The following is a 14,757-nucleotide window of genomic DNA, read 5'->3' as shown; positions in this document are numbered from 1 at the left end:
TACATGAATCTGTCTACCTACTTTTGAGCTTTTAATAACTCCATTAAATGGAAACATAAATGTTTCTTGGCATGCTGCATGTACAGCGGTAACTATCAGTCATGCAGCTTGGAGAACAACAAACAGAAACTCACAAGAAGCAAGTCTTTGCCCAGTTCGTCAATATCTGGTACAAATTTTTCAATAGGTTGTGCAGGTCTGGAAGTGAAAGCATTTCTTGGAAGGGCAATGTCATTAGGCCAGTCCTCTTCTTCTGGGAGTCCAATTACACTGCAGAAGGAAAACCATAACATTAGGTCTGAACATTTACGCAGTCTCCCCTCCATATTGAATATACTGAGTGGCATATACTGAATTGAATATACTGAGTTTATAGGTCTTTTTGTTTAAATGAGATTAACTGTGCAGTAGTGCACTGATCTTTGTGAACAAAGGCTGATGAGTATAGGTTCTCAGTGTGCTTGGTAGAAATCATTCTGTGGCCAGCACAATTTTCTGGCCTAGGTCTCAGTTTTCTGAGTCTTTTTGTTGAAAAAGGGCTGAGTGCTTTGGAAGAAAGTTGCTCAGCTCTTGACTGGATGGTGCAACATATGTCACTCCAGGATGATTAAAAGCAGTAAGTTTCAAAGGGGAATTGCATGCAAGGATCTTTATTCACAAGAATAGGGACTGAGAAAAGAGTGTGGGTCAAGATGAGGGTAAGGCAATAAAAGGGATGTTTCATCATGCTTCAAAGCTATGTGCAGTAATTGTTGCCCAAATTTAAACAATTTATTTGCTTCACAATGCAGGTTTTAAAGTTCAATTCAGAAGTGGCACAGGACTGAGTGTCTTTATGGTTTTACTTTCAATTGTATTTTAGTTTTTCTCTATCCTTTAATAGAATATTTTGATTTCTTTTTATAATTTATTTCTTTATTCTTTAAATTCTAGAAGAATTTACTTACTAAATAATCGTGCTAAGGTTTAAAACCCAAATAAATGACATAGTAGGTAAACCTGCAATGATGGATCATGTCACATATCTTGTGTTTTGGTCAGATGCTAATATTTGTGGGGTTGAAACGCCAGTTTCTGAAGGCCGTTCTGGGAAAAGCCCTACATTAATTGTCAGGTTTCAGGGAGAAATCCATTTTTTCAGCCTGTAAAATCCAAGATTTTTAATGGAAACGCTGACAGGGTAAGACAAGAAGGAACATGAAAAACCGTCCCTGACTATTTGGGTCTGCGCTAAGCCCAAGGCCACTAGGGAGCAGCATTGACCTTTCTTCGTACTGAGGCTGGTAGCAAGACCAGGTGAGGCCACGGGCCGGACACTTGGGTGTAAATCATGGGTTACTTCAGTGAACTTAATGGAATTACTCAACATCTACCTACATGGACTTCAGATTGTAATTTGGCTCACCTAAAATACCTCCAAAAATTAATATGCCCTTAAAACAAGAGCACAGCTTGAAGGGCAAAGCAATTAAAAAGTCAGGACAGTTTAATTTTACTGTATCTGAAGATATCACCGCTCTTGGGAAATGGTAAGTTAAGACTGTATAAAAAATTGAGTTTGACTTTCATCACCACAGGTACGGTGAGGGCATGGGGCAGCTCCCTTGGCCGCAGTGGTTAAAGGCACGTGATTACCTGTTTGAGGATCTGGGCCCGCATTAAATATAATACAAACAGCATCATAGGAAGATGGGATAGTTAAATGTTTTAACAATGAAGTTTAACCTGCCATTCAAACGTGTTTGGTTAGTCCCAGGTTTTTTTTCACATTTGCATGAGAGAGCATGAACAGGGCAAAGTAAGCACAGGCACAGGCAAAGCCAACAAAAAGAAACAAGGAGGCAGGCTGTCAGACAGATAGGGTGGACAAAACCAAGAGTGGAAAGGAGAAACATTTTTAGTTACACATTCAAAACTCTTAATAATGAATGTCTGAGTAGATGCCCTCATTCTGGTAGCACTACCATTTCAGTGACTAAGTTTGGGAGTATCTTGGATGAATTTCACCTCCTGCCAAAGGCTCGGGCTTGGTCTTGAGAAATGCCAAGTACTTTCCACTCCCATTGATCACAATGGGAGACAAGTCTGCTCAAACCATTGCAGCATTTAGCCTGAAATCTATGAGGCTATCCCACATGCTGTTGGTGTCCTGGAAAAGCAGAAAATGTTTTGGGCCACCTCTGAGGGATTTACCCTCAAATGTGGCGGAATTTTACCTGACACAAGACAGAATGCACATGTAAAGCAAATGTAGACCACAGCCCCACTATCTGAAAGAATGCATCAGTCCAGATGGCAGGAAAATCCCAAAACTACTTTCTGTCCAAATTAGTCTGCAGAATGAGTCACTACTGTAGAAAGAAACGATCCTCCTACAAGAAGAGCTATGCCTAACTGTAGGGTGTTCTCCAGCTGTGAAAACAAAAAATAAATGCTATTTAGCATACACCCCCCTGCCCCCGACCACCACCCCTCAGAACCCAAGAAATAAACTTTTGAACTATTTAAGGAGAACTGCACAAAAGAAGAAAACTCAAACTTTCTCTTTAAGTAGATGTTTAGAAATTCTTCTAAAATTAGCATGGCATTTTCTCTTCTCGATGAATACTTTTCTGCACAGGTAATCATGGCCCCTAGGGATGGAAAGATCCCCATCAGAGGCTGCCGCTAGCAGCTATGCATTTAATCCTAGCCCAGTTAATTTTGATTTTTCCCCTTAAATGTCATAAACAAATCAAAATCCTTAAAAAAATCTCAGCTATGTCTTTTTAAACGATAAAATACGTTGTATGTATCAAAACTGCCTTCAGTTAATACAGCAGAATATTGTAGGACTAAAGGAGTAGCTCTGGCAGAAGAAAAAGTAAACTTCAAGGACTGATTTTTCTGGATTGGGCAGGAAGAGCTATTCAGCGCATGACAAATTACCCACGCAAGTGAGTCACATACACTGGTATGGTATGCAGGAAAGGGAAGTCAACTGTGTGAAACCAAGACCTGCAATTTAGGAACCTCATATTAAATAATGGAAATGCTTAGAAACAGATCTGTTATGATTTGAGAACTGGAAAAATGGTTAAACAGAGAAATTAATTATTTTTTCTGTTTAAGTTCTTCTCCTCAGAAATGTTATTATTTTCTCTTTGGAATGCCTTCAAGGGAATAACACTTCAGCCTTCCCCGCCCCCCAACTCCTGCCCCACCATGTATTTCTTTTTTCATCTAGATCTCTCGATCCCTGCAGTTCCTCCATACAAAAAGGGAAGACAGAGGTGGAGGGGTGAATGGGCATTGATTCTCTGGAGCGGGACCAGCCCTATGTGGCTTTGATTTCCTAACTACATGATATGTGTACATCAGATCTTAAATTTACATGGTTCTTATAAATTCAGGAACATTCCTTGCTCTGAAGAGCTTTTACAAGCAAAAGTGATATAATCCTACTTATCATTTCAGTAATATTGATAACTTATTTTCTTGTTTTTTAACTAAGAACATATTTTGGAAGAGAATTTTCTACCTCTGAGTGTCTAGAGCCTCCCCACCTCCTCAACCTATTTGTTATATCTAAAGAGGAAAATCACAAACTCCTAGAATTGTAAAATGGTTTTAAAATACAGCCAATTAGTTCATCTCTGGCAAAGCACATGTTAAAATGCTGATATTCCTTCTGTTCTCATAGTTACCTTTCTGACCCAAATATGAACTGTTAACAGGCTACATACTATATTTTAAAAGCTCAAATATCTTCTTATGTACAGAAGTATTTTCTGCAAAGAAGCTGTTGGTAATAATCTCAGAGATTTCAGTTTAATAACAATTTTAAAGTATTCTAATGTTGTTTGCTGAAATACACAAAGAGTGTACTGAAAAATAAAAACCTCTGCGTTTTTTTATGTGAAGAGAATCTCTTGGATGTAACTGTTTAGGATATGCATGAATGGTACATGCACAATGTGTTTAAGATATTTAAAAAGCCCGAAACAGAAGTCCCTCATAACTTCCTGATGATGGCTGTTAGTTCTGCAGAACTATATTCCGTGTTGCTTCCTCCTCCCACTCTGACACAGAATAAACGGAAATATCATGTTGCGTACAGTAGCTATAGGAAATATGTTCTAGGAATACTTTGTTCTAGTCCCATTATTGCATAAAAACATGGCAAAGAAACCTCACAGTGTTACAAAGTTTAAACAGATATTGACATAATGCAACTAGTTATTACTTACTCAAAGATTTTTCCTAGCTGATCAACGTCTGAATTTCCACGGAAGAGCGGTCTGAAAGAATAAAGAAATATTTTTAGGATGTGACTTGCTTTAATTAATGTCAATTTATGTTTGTAATTGACAAGTGCCAACGTAGGGTGAAAACATGTTGGTTTTCTTCAGACCTTACTTCTGCCTCCATGTTTTATCCATTCTGTGAGTGTACCTTTCAAGTTTCTACTAAAACTGATAAAAAAGGGGACAGATGAGAAACATTTTGGAATATGCTACTTTTGAAAAAATGTAATTCCATCCTTTAACATGAATGAAATAACTTTCTCTCAGCTAATACTATCCTATGAATCACATAATTAACAAAATAGTTTTCACTATAAAGAACATACTTAAATTGCTGTTTAGAGGGACAACACTGGAGTGAATGTCATGCAATTCATTAAAACATTAAAATTAGAGATGAATTATTATGGATATAAATTCAAAATCAAATTTCTTGTATATTGTATATTGGAAATGTTCTCCTAGGTTTAAGGGGCCAAATAAATGACAATGGATTTATGAAGGTCTGTAAAGAATGGGGTGTGAAACGGTACAGAATTTACCTTGGAGGAGAGGAATACTTCTGCTGCATAAATAAAGATATGTTTGGGAAAGAAACAAATTAATAGGCTGAATGTCCAAAGGCTTTCAGACAAAACAGTGACTAAAAATGCTTTCAGAGAGTGGTACACACTTCTTTTCAAAGTGCAATTTATAATGTTTTCACTCATCATTTATAAAATGCTATTACCCCATAGTGCCTAAGTAAAATATGAAATTCCAATGTGTATGGCTGTATAGCTGTATTGACATCTTTGTGTTGAATTCAGTAAGGTGTGATCAAAAGTGCAATTTTGTGTTTAAACTCCCAAGGCATTCCAACAGATTACTGATGGATCATTAAGGATCCAGCCAAGAATGAGGGCACCTGTGAAGATCAGGCCCCAGATGCTGCGCAGCATTTTGGTTCAACAAATGGTAAATTGCTCCAAGAAATGCAATTCAGACATATTGCAAACTGAGATACTAACTTCGTTTGACCAATAGCCAGGCTGCCCCTCTCACCTGCACCACAGCTCTTGGGAGTATAGTGCATGCTGTAAACTTATGGTTACATTTTCCAGAACTGTTCAACTGAGACCTGGCGACTTAACAATGCATATTCCCATGTTTTCATTGGTAGCTGTTGGTTATGAAGAAATGTCAGTTTGCTTCTCTCTGCATACTCCTTTTCTTCCATCTGATACAGGTCCTTAACAACGGTGATAGCCAAAGACATCATTTCACTGTTGCTCTTCGTAGAAGACCTCTCCCATCTATACTTGGAGAACAAGGAGTACTCAGCTATAGTCTTTCCCTTCTCGTTGCCCATACACAGGAGCAGGTATAGGATCTGGATCTCCTTTCGCTAACCACGATTTAATTCTGAGAAATGCTGCTTTACATCTTGGCAGTCTCATACAAACAACAGAGCTTCATGTCACTGTTGCAGGTCCACACCAAATACAGTAAGTAGACTCAGGGCACTGTGATATTTCTCAGTTAGACATAAGAATCTCTGCAGAAATCTGTGCCACCAAGAAAAAGAATACAGCAATAACCGGAAGATATGCTGACTATCTTTGATGAACTAAACATGCATTTTGTCTCCTTCATGTTTGCTGCCATTCAGGTCATGTTGAATCAGCTCACACTGTGCAGGGGCATTGAGAGAATGATTTCATCAAGTCTGATTTGAGACTATAGATCATCAGATTGAAACTGATGAGGTAAAATGCGGTAGCCTGTTACTTGTCCATAAAGAGCTTTATTTACTTTGATTCTGAATAAATCATAAATAATGGTATGCACTGCTTCCCAGACATACAAGACATTTACTAATTGCAGCCTCTTTGACAAGACTGTTTCAACTCATACTTAGAGGTTTTTGTATTTTTTTAAGCCAGCATTACTGGCTTCTACAAAAAAACCCAGAGCTTAACTTCACTCAGAGAGGAGCATCTACTTCTGCTGTAAGTTTTGGGCCTTATTTTCAAAATGGTCAGTAGCTAAAATGCTAGTATTGTTTGTGGCAGCAGACACAGTCCATATCTTCCAAAGTCAGACAATATGACAAAGTCTGACATTTATTTGAATGGCTGTTTAACATTATTAACATACAGTTACTCGGAGCGTTTAATTTTGGCTCCAGCATTAGAATATTGTGCCCTTCAAACTAACAAAATCTACACAATCAAAGAATACTATCCATGCAAACGGAAAGCTGATTTAATGTTTTAAAATGTATGCTGAACCTTGTGTTAATGTGAAAGCTTGGCAAAGTCAGCCTTGTTCGCAAATCACCTTAGGCAGTGTCATGCCAAAACAAGTATGATTCTTGGGATTTTTAAGGGAGGTTTTTCCCATCATTGCTGCTGTCTCAGATTCACTAAGCTGAAACAAGAATTTAAATTCTTTTGAATATATAATTATATAACACAAGGTGAACTTCCAACATACTTTGATATTCCATCATAATGAAGTGTTATTAATTCATCTTTCAGCCTCCTATCCATCCCACCATCATGACTACAACACAATGCCAACTTCAGGTTAGGCACCACTAATGTAATGAAATTTGCCTCATGAATTTTGGCTGGAGGTTCAATTGGAATATTGGACGGATGATTGGGGAAGTAGATCCACTTAATCAGCAGCTATATGAAGATCTTGTCTCACATTTTGGCACTATTTACTCTTTAGTAATATCTTGTCAGCACTGCAAGTCCAGTGCACTAGAAACTTTCACCTCAAGCCGATTTTTTTTTAGTTCTGTTCTCAAAGGTGGTCATCAGGTATCCCAATGCTACTGAACTGGGAGCATACTCAGCAGTCACAGAAACGTAAAATTTCACCTTTGTTCTTGGTATCTTTTACTTGACTTGTTCCCCCACTCACTCCCTGAGGTTTATTTATGCAAGCTCAATCCAGAAGTCCTTACTTAGGAATATGTTCTCCTCTCTGTGATGATATTCTGGGTCAGACTGGTTAAATTCTGAAAGTCTGATTTTGTACAATTCCTTCTTTTTTCCTCGGGAAAGGCAGGGAGCTGGGTTTGTCTTCTGTTGCAGAATACAGGAGTCTGTCCTCTGACTTCAAAGAACTCCTAAAATCTGTGTGTACGTGTGTCTCAGGAAAAAGGGATATTCCAATAGGGAAAAGGTCTATCCATAGGGATACGCTTGCCTTTTGTGTGGTTCCTGGATCATCTCAATCTTCCCTGAATTTGCTTGCTAAACAATCCATGGTCTGAGGGCTCCAAAACCATTGCTGTTACAAAACACACACTTGAGTAGGGAAGAAAATGGGATGAAAAGACTTACAGTGCACCCAAGGCATTTATTTTCCCTATTTGTTCAGGAAGCCTCAGATGTTGTTGTGTCTCCATAAATTCCTATTTTTGTTGGTTGTCGCCTCTTTGATTTTTTAGGGAGAGGGAAGGAGGGGAATGTTACAGGGAATCTACAGGTGTCCATCTTGTTTCACCACTCCTTCTCCAGGCCTCAGAGTGAGACCATTATCCACTGCCTCTGGGATGGTGCCCACTGAATGGAGGAAGACCCCTTTCATGCCTAATACAGGACAAGAATGTCCTTAGCCTACAGATATGAAAATGAGCTGGAGACATCATATTACTACCCAGTCCTGCTCAAGTAAACTCCTACTGAGTCAGCAAGCATGTACCTTAGCTCCTGAGGAACAAAATGTGCAGCTGCACAATTAAATTGATATGTATCTGCATTGTGACTATTTTCACAAGACGAATCTATCAACTTTTTTCTATGGCAGTCCAACACAAAGATGCATATAACTCCTGGGCTGCATGAGGAACAGTGTTACCAGCAGGTTGAGGGAGGTGATCCTTCCCCTCTGCACAGCACTGGTGAGGCCACACCTGGAGTTCTGGGTCCAGGTCTGAGTTGCCCAATACAAGAGAGACATGGACATACTGGAGACACACCAGCAAAGCGCCATGAAGATGATTAAGGGACTGGAGCATCTGACATGTGAGGAAAGGCTGACAGAGTTGGGACTATTTACCCTAGAGAAGAGAAGGCTCAGCGGGCATCTTCTTAAAATAGATTATATCAATTAACTTAATATAAATACCTGAATGCAAAAAAGGTAGAGCTGGGCTCCTTTCAGTGGTGCCTGCTGACAGGACAAGAGGCAATGGGCACAAATGGAAACATGGAAAGTTCCCTCTGAATGTAAGGAAACATTTTTTTACTGTGAGGGTAACTGAGCACCGGCACAGGTTGCCCAAAGAGGTTGTGGAGCCTCCCACCTTGGAGATATTAAAAAACCATCTGGACATGGTCCTGGGCAACCAGTTCTAGGTGGTACTGCTTGAGCAGGGGTAGGGTTGGACCAGATAATCTCCAGAGGTCCCTTCCAACCTCAAACATTCTGGGATAATACAGAAGTAAAAATACAGATCATGACATAAGGTTGCAATGTAAAACCTCACAAATTCTGAAGAAGTTACCATCTGCTTGTAGTTTAGAAGGACTTGCACCACTAATCTTCTGGCCAAAAGGCTCTCATATGTAGCTGAACAAATTAGAGTTCACCATTCACCAACTTTAGTCTCTTTTCTCTTGTCCCTCCCCCCAGAGGAATATACCCAGCTCACGTTGTTGTTTCATGCTGAGTTTCACCTTCACTGAATATTCTATCTATCTATCTGAACTGGATATTGGTGTCTGAAAGGTTGGGTACTTTATTTTATAGACACTGTTTCATATCTGTGCTACTCAGTAAAAACTGAGACATAAACATTTGCTAAGCAAGTCTCCATGAAAAAATTCTCCCTGATGCAACCCCACAGACATGCCAAAGCAATTCTAAAAGTATTGTATACAATGACAATGCAATGACACCCAGGAGATACATGAGGTTTAACTGTAAACTGGACACATTACTTCTAGACTTTACTTTTGGCCTTTGGTCTACAAAGCAAAGAAGGTCTGTAACTTCTCATAAAATAAGTCAGAATTTTCAAGATTGGAATTAAAGATATTGATAAGCACTGCACTAGTCTATACTGCAGTGCTGATGGAAGAGGAAAAAATAGTCTAATAAAACCACATGCATTGAGGCACAGGAAAAGATTTCTGCAGGGTTTTTGATAGTGGTTGACATTTTGAATAGAAACTCTCTTTAATTTTCTGACATTGAATTATTAAACTACAGGTAAAATGGATACATGGAAGAAAGGTCATGTGAAGAAAAAAAAGTACTGAAGAGGAAAAAAAAGTCCATAAATTCTCTTTCTAACCAAAACATATTACAGAGCTATCATGACAATTCTAGAGTTACCGATATGAATGCCTCCGAGGCTAGACAAGCCTTGTATCTTTCCAGATATGTAAGAACTAAGTTCCAGAATAACTATCTGGATTCCTTCTTCTAGTCCAATTTGCTGAAAGTGGTAACAACAGCAGCTGGGAATCCCATCCCTCTCTTGTTATTACAAGGAAATTACTCTTACAAGTTACTACTCTTGCTTATTGACAATATTCTTGGTGAAAAGTGTGTATATTGGCAATCCAATGAAGTCATACAAAAATTCCCCAAAAATTAAAAGAGTGGGTGGGAAAGGTACAACTTGCTTTTTGAGCATGTGGGACTTAGTCTGGTTGAAGAGATGGCAAAGAGAGGTGTTGGGAAGAAAAGCAGCAACTTCAGAACAGATAGCTGCTGCTTTGAAGGCATTAGACAAGATGGGGGCGGTGTTGAAAGAGAAACTCCATGACATATAATCTGACATAGTGGAAAGGAAAGTGTAAAGGGAAAGAATGTAGCAGCAGTTCATCGAAGTGGTACAAGGAAGTTGGTAAGGCTGTAGTAATTAGGTCCAAGTTTGTATATCTCTGTGTATAAGAGCAACAAGGTGATGGTGAAGAAACCAAAAAAGCTAAAGCCAAGAAATATTTGCCAAGGAGTCCTGCATCATGCCATGGGAAACCTGCCAAGCTACATAGTCAAAAATATATTTAAACAATGGGTTTTTTTTCTTTTCATATACAAAATGTGAAAAGCTGGCAAATAATTTTGTCAGATTCTTAGTTAGTTGTTATGAAGAAAACATTTTCATTTTTAGAATTAAAACCAAGTAAGACCTAAAACTAGAATTACAAGATGACTAGAAATAATACAATCTGGACTGCCCTGTGGAAACCTTTATTCAGAGGGACTACTTCTGAGCTGATTCCTCAGTCTTGTTCCCACCACTGTTTCTCTTTGACAGATCCCCTGGACAAGTCTGCACTGCAAACATGAAAAGAGAAACTAAGGCAAGATAAAAGGAAAAAAATAGGTATCACTGTTTAAAGATGAAGATAGTTGGCCTTTCTCATAGGTAAAATGAATATTGTACGGTATAAAACTTTACTTTGACAGCAGGCTGCGGCTGACAACATTGCATGCTCTGGACAGTTACCTACTTCCAGTCACAAGTGACTTGCCTCAGCTGTTGTGCAATTCAGAGTTCTCATTTTAAATGTAACTTTTTTTTGTACTTCTCCCTCTCCCTTTAATAATGTCTTTGTGTGGGTGCGTGCCAGACACAGCATAGGAAGAAGTTACTTCATGTAGAGCTTATTATACTTGATCACAAATTGCTCAAATCTTAAGAAACTTCTCCTACATAGAAGAAGAAAGATTACTTAGATAAATATTACAACTGTGGAAATACTCTTCAGCTAAAATCTGACAGAAAACAGATCAGCCATCTTGAGTTTCTCATTTTAGTCTTTAATTTAGCCCAGGTTTTTTACTCCAAATCTATCATTCTTCAAGTACGATAGTACCACAATCACATATAACATCTCTAACATCATTTGACCTATGTCAGTATTAAACTATTATTAGAATCAGGTCTAATGGATCAAAAGAATTGCAATAATTATTATTTTCTCTGGAGTTTCTCATGTCACCCAGTAGACAGACACGGATAAAAGAAAACAGGAAGTTTCTGAAAAACTATGGCAAACTTCCAGTGCTGCAGTGTGTTGAATTTGCTCCCTGTTGCTATTTAAAGTGAAGTAAATGAATTCTAAAACTAAAGATAATATTCTGACCCTCAAATGCACATACAGTCTATTTTCTAGGAAACGTACAGGATTTCTGCCTGAACTGAGAAAGCAAGGAGCTTTCTAAGCTGTGTATAGATGCAAGCCAACAAGGGAAAGACCCAACTGGTACAGGACACTGTTCATGTACAGGCCCAAAGCTGCTAGAAATGTGGTTGGAAGCTGCAAGCCACTGGTGTGCAAGAGGAGGTAAAGTAGAAAAGAATATTAATAGTGAGAAAGAACACACTAAAAAAGTTAGGCTTAGTTTTGGCAATCCACTTTGGGGTTAAAATTGCTCATCGGATTAATGTTTCCTTGTGTGGGTTTTCATCATGGGAAGTCTGCACTGCTTTGCTACAAATGATCGTATTATGTGGAGATGTTGGGACTTTCTGAGGGCTTTTAATATACAGGTTGGCAGCCTGGGAAAAGCCAGACTTGTAAAGTGGACAAATTACAAGAAATTTGCAGATGGATATGCATGTTCCATTTGCATGCATAATAGAAAGAGAAATGCTAGTAAAAGGGAAACCAAAGAGAGGCACTGTGTGTACAGCTTTATGACCAAAGCATGGCCAGTCTACTGTGTAGATTCAGTTGTTGATTAAAAATACAGCAAAAAGCAAGAGAAAGCACATAAACGAGAGAAAATGTAAGCATTGTCAAAGCTCCCTTAAGAACTGGGCAAAGAAATTACTTTTTCTGGATGCTTAACATTTGCTTGAGACCTTTTATGTAAGCATTGTGTTTCAAGGTCCCAGATGGCCTTGGAACAGAATGATAGGCCTTGCCCCCCACCACGGGCAAAAGGGAGCTTTATCACAGACATCAATGATCCCAGGATCAAGCCAAGTGAGATCTGGTTTCACAACCTCTTATAAGAAAAAAACGTACTTCAACAGAAGGATACACACATTTTTATACATATATATATATATTTTTATATATATATATTTTTTCCAAAAAGTAAGGTAAATGCAGATATTATCTTTGAGCAGAATATGCTCTCATGTGGGCATATCTCATCTGTTCCTGGTCAAAAATGCTTCAATATTCATCATTTAGCACTACTTTTTGAAATGGAAGAGCCTTGATAGGTTGAATGTCCTTCACTTATTCCCTCAGCACACACGTCACAGTTCTCTTATCTGCGGACATTTGGTTCTCCAGAAGATTTGTAGTTTATTTCACCAAGACTTTAAGAGTCATTATCTCAGCTCAGGGAGCATGATATAACAGCAACAAAACTGCCCCAACATTTGAAGCAAGTTCTGGAAATACATACACAACTGACCTTGGAAAAAGGGAAAGGAAAAAAAAAGTATGCTCTCTGCTCAGAGTGGAAAAAGAAGCATTCCTCTTTTTGTACTGACAGTTCTACCAGCAATATGGTTTAACCGTTTGTGTGTTAAACATCCACCCTACCACTGCACACAGTTAAATTATATTTATCTTGTCAGTTGGCAGTTTGAAGTTTAGTTATATAACTAAACTGCAGGCTTCTGCATTTTTATAGCATCCTGAAAGAACTACTGGTATGACAAATACAATACGGCCACGCTCTTCTTGTGATCATTTAGTTTTCTGTATTCTTTTCTCTCTCATGAACCTATTTTATATCTCCTTTCTAAACTTGCACTCTCTTAAAACTACCACACTTCTTTGCTCTTCTCGTGTAACTTGGTTTTAGGGTTTGAAGGCAGTAATTAAACTATGGATTAGATGAAGGCTGTCCTATGTGGAAGGACAGGGCCAAGAGGGCTCCTTCCTCTCCAGTTCACTCACATAAGGAATGGTGCAAACCAGTGTTCAGGATGCTGTGCACTGGCAGTGTGTGTGTGTCTGCGCTGAGCTCAGGTAAATCCTTACCTCCAGGTGTTTGTGCCTATGAACAAATTTGCCATTTCCCCCCATATTTTCCTTGAAAAGATCTAAAACCTCCTTCCAGAGCATGCCAGAGCTGTTTTTCACTACTCCTTTCATGTAACACATAATTTAATCCTCACTTAAAAATTTGGCAGATGGCACTCTAAAATGACACACTTTAATCAAGAATGTGAAGGTGCTTTTTAATGCTGTATTTTAAAGAAGTGGTTTTAAAACATCTATATCACAGCAAAAGACCTACCTTCATGGTAAGCAACAGGAGTTTAAGTCTGTCCCTAGTCTATCAATTACACCAACGAACCAAAAGCATTCTTCTACATGAAGCATATACTCCTTTATCCTGTATAAAATTTCATTGTGAAAATATATTCAAATCACAATTTTCAGAGATAAAGAATTAATTTTTTATAGTTCCACAACTTTTCTTGCAATGCTAAGATGACTCTGAGACAGCTCATCAGTTAACATGTACCATATTTACTGGTCTGAAAAAACCCTTTAAAAATGTGTTTTGAGAGTGCCTCTAATGCTGGAACTAGTTTTAATCAAGGGGATATGTAATAGTTTTTCAAGTCTAAGGCCCTCTAATTAAAATCCAATTCATGTTCCACAAGCTGAACATATTTTCAATTAGATTGCTTTCCCAGTAAAGCTTTAAAGGAAAAGATTTTGTGCCATTAAGTTGATTTCTCTTGGAATAAACTCTTTTTAACCAAATGTGTAACAGTGTTGTCACTCTTGCATCAGCTGAAAGTCTGCCCAGACATAGTTATTGCCTGAAGGAAACTCACTCGCACCTACCACTGATTCTTCTATATCAAAGGAGAAACAAGTTAATGTAAAAGGAACACATACACTACACATAACATCCAACTATATGTTCGGAGGTTTTCTAGGGTTTTATTTACTTCTCAATAATGCTAAGCAAGGATATTCATAGACCAAAGTATACCCTATACATAAAAAAGCTTATACTCTAAATATGTAATATAAAATAATGAGAAAGGACAGTGTTACAAATGATGCTTTAGTTGCATCATTATGAATTACACATAAAATAGTGCATCTATTTGACTAAATTATGAGTCTAACTATTTTTTTAATTCTACAGCTAGTAAGGCAGAAAAGCAAATACCCAGCTATAAAAGCATTGGGGAAAAAATCTGAAAGTCAAAATCTTTTCTGTCATTTGCAGTAGTACAGTGACCAAGTGATAATGAAGTAACAGAGGCTTCACATGGGCACTCTCTGAGACTTCAGATGAGAGCTCTAATAGATGTCAAATTTCCATATTTGAAGGGAAACATAGGATTCAAAATGTTCAACACAATCTAGAACATAAAGTTCTCAATACAGAATAAAATCCAAGAAAAAGGGAATTTTTTTTGTCCTCTGGTAAAACATTACAAGCTGAGACAATCCTTGGGTTTTCTCTCCAACTGGGCTTGAGCTGCTCCTGTGTGGTATTGAGTACATTTTGATCTACG

At 38.2% G+C, this 14,757-nt stretch overlaps 1 protein-coding gene across 4 annotated transcripts in view; it reads right to left on the bottom strand.

Moving 5' to 3' along the window:
• CDK6 (cyclin dependent kinase 6) overlaps nucleotides 1–14,757 on the bottom strand; it is a 147,208-nt gene that overhangs the window by 14,979 nt on the left and 117,472 nt on the right. For all 4 annotated transcript variants that reach the window (XM_040593820.1, XM_040593816.1, XM_040593818.1 and 1 more), the window contains exons 6-7: nucleotides 4,230–4,280; nucleotides 135–270 (exon numbers count right to left, since the gene is read on the bottom strand). In XM_040593820.1, coding sequence (XP_040449754.1) covers nucleotides 135–270; nucleotides 4,230–4,280 — 187 coding nt within the window. The remainder of the gene's footprint in view (nucleotides 1–134; nucleotides 271–4,229; nucleotides 4,281–14,757) is intronic.

Source organism: Falco naumanni, chromosome 4 (genome assembly GCF_017639655.2).
Source record: "Falco naumanni isolate bFalNau1 chromosome 4, bFalNau1.pat, whole genome shotgun sequence".
Lineage (NCBI taxonomy): Eukaryota > Metazoa > Chordata > Aves > Falconiformes > Falconidae > Falco > Falco naumanni.
This window is presented reverse-complemented; position numbering and strand designations above follow the sequence as displayed.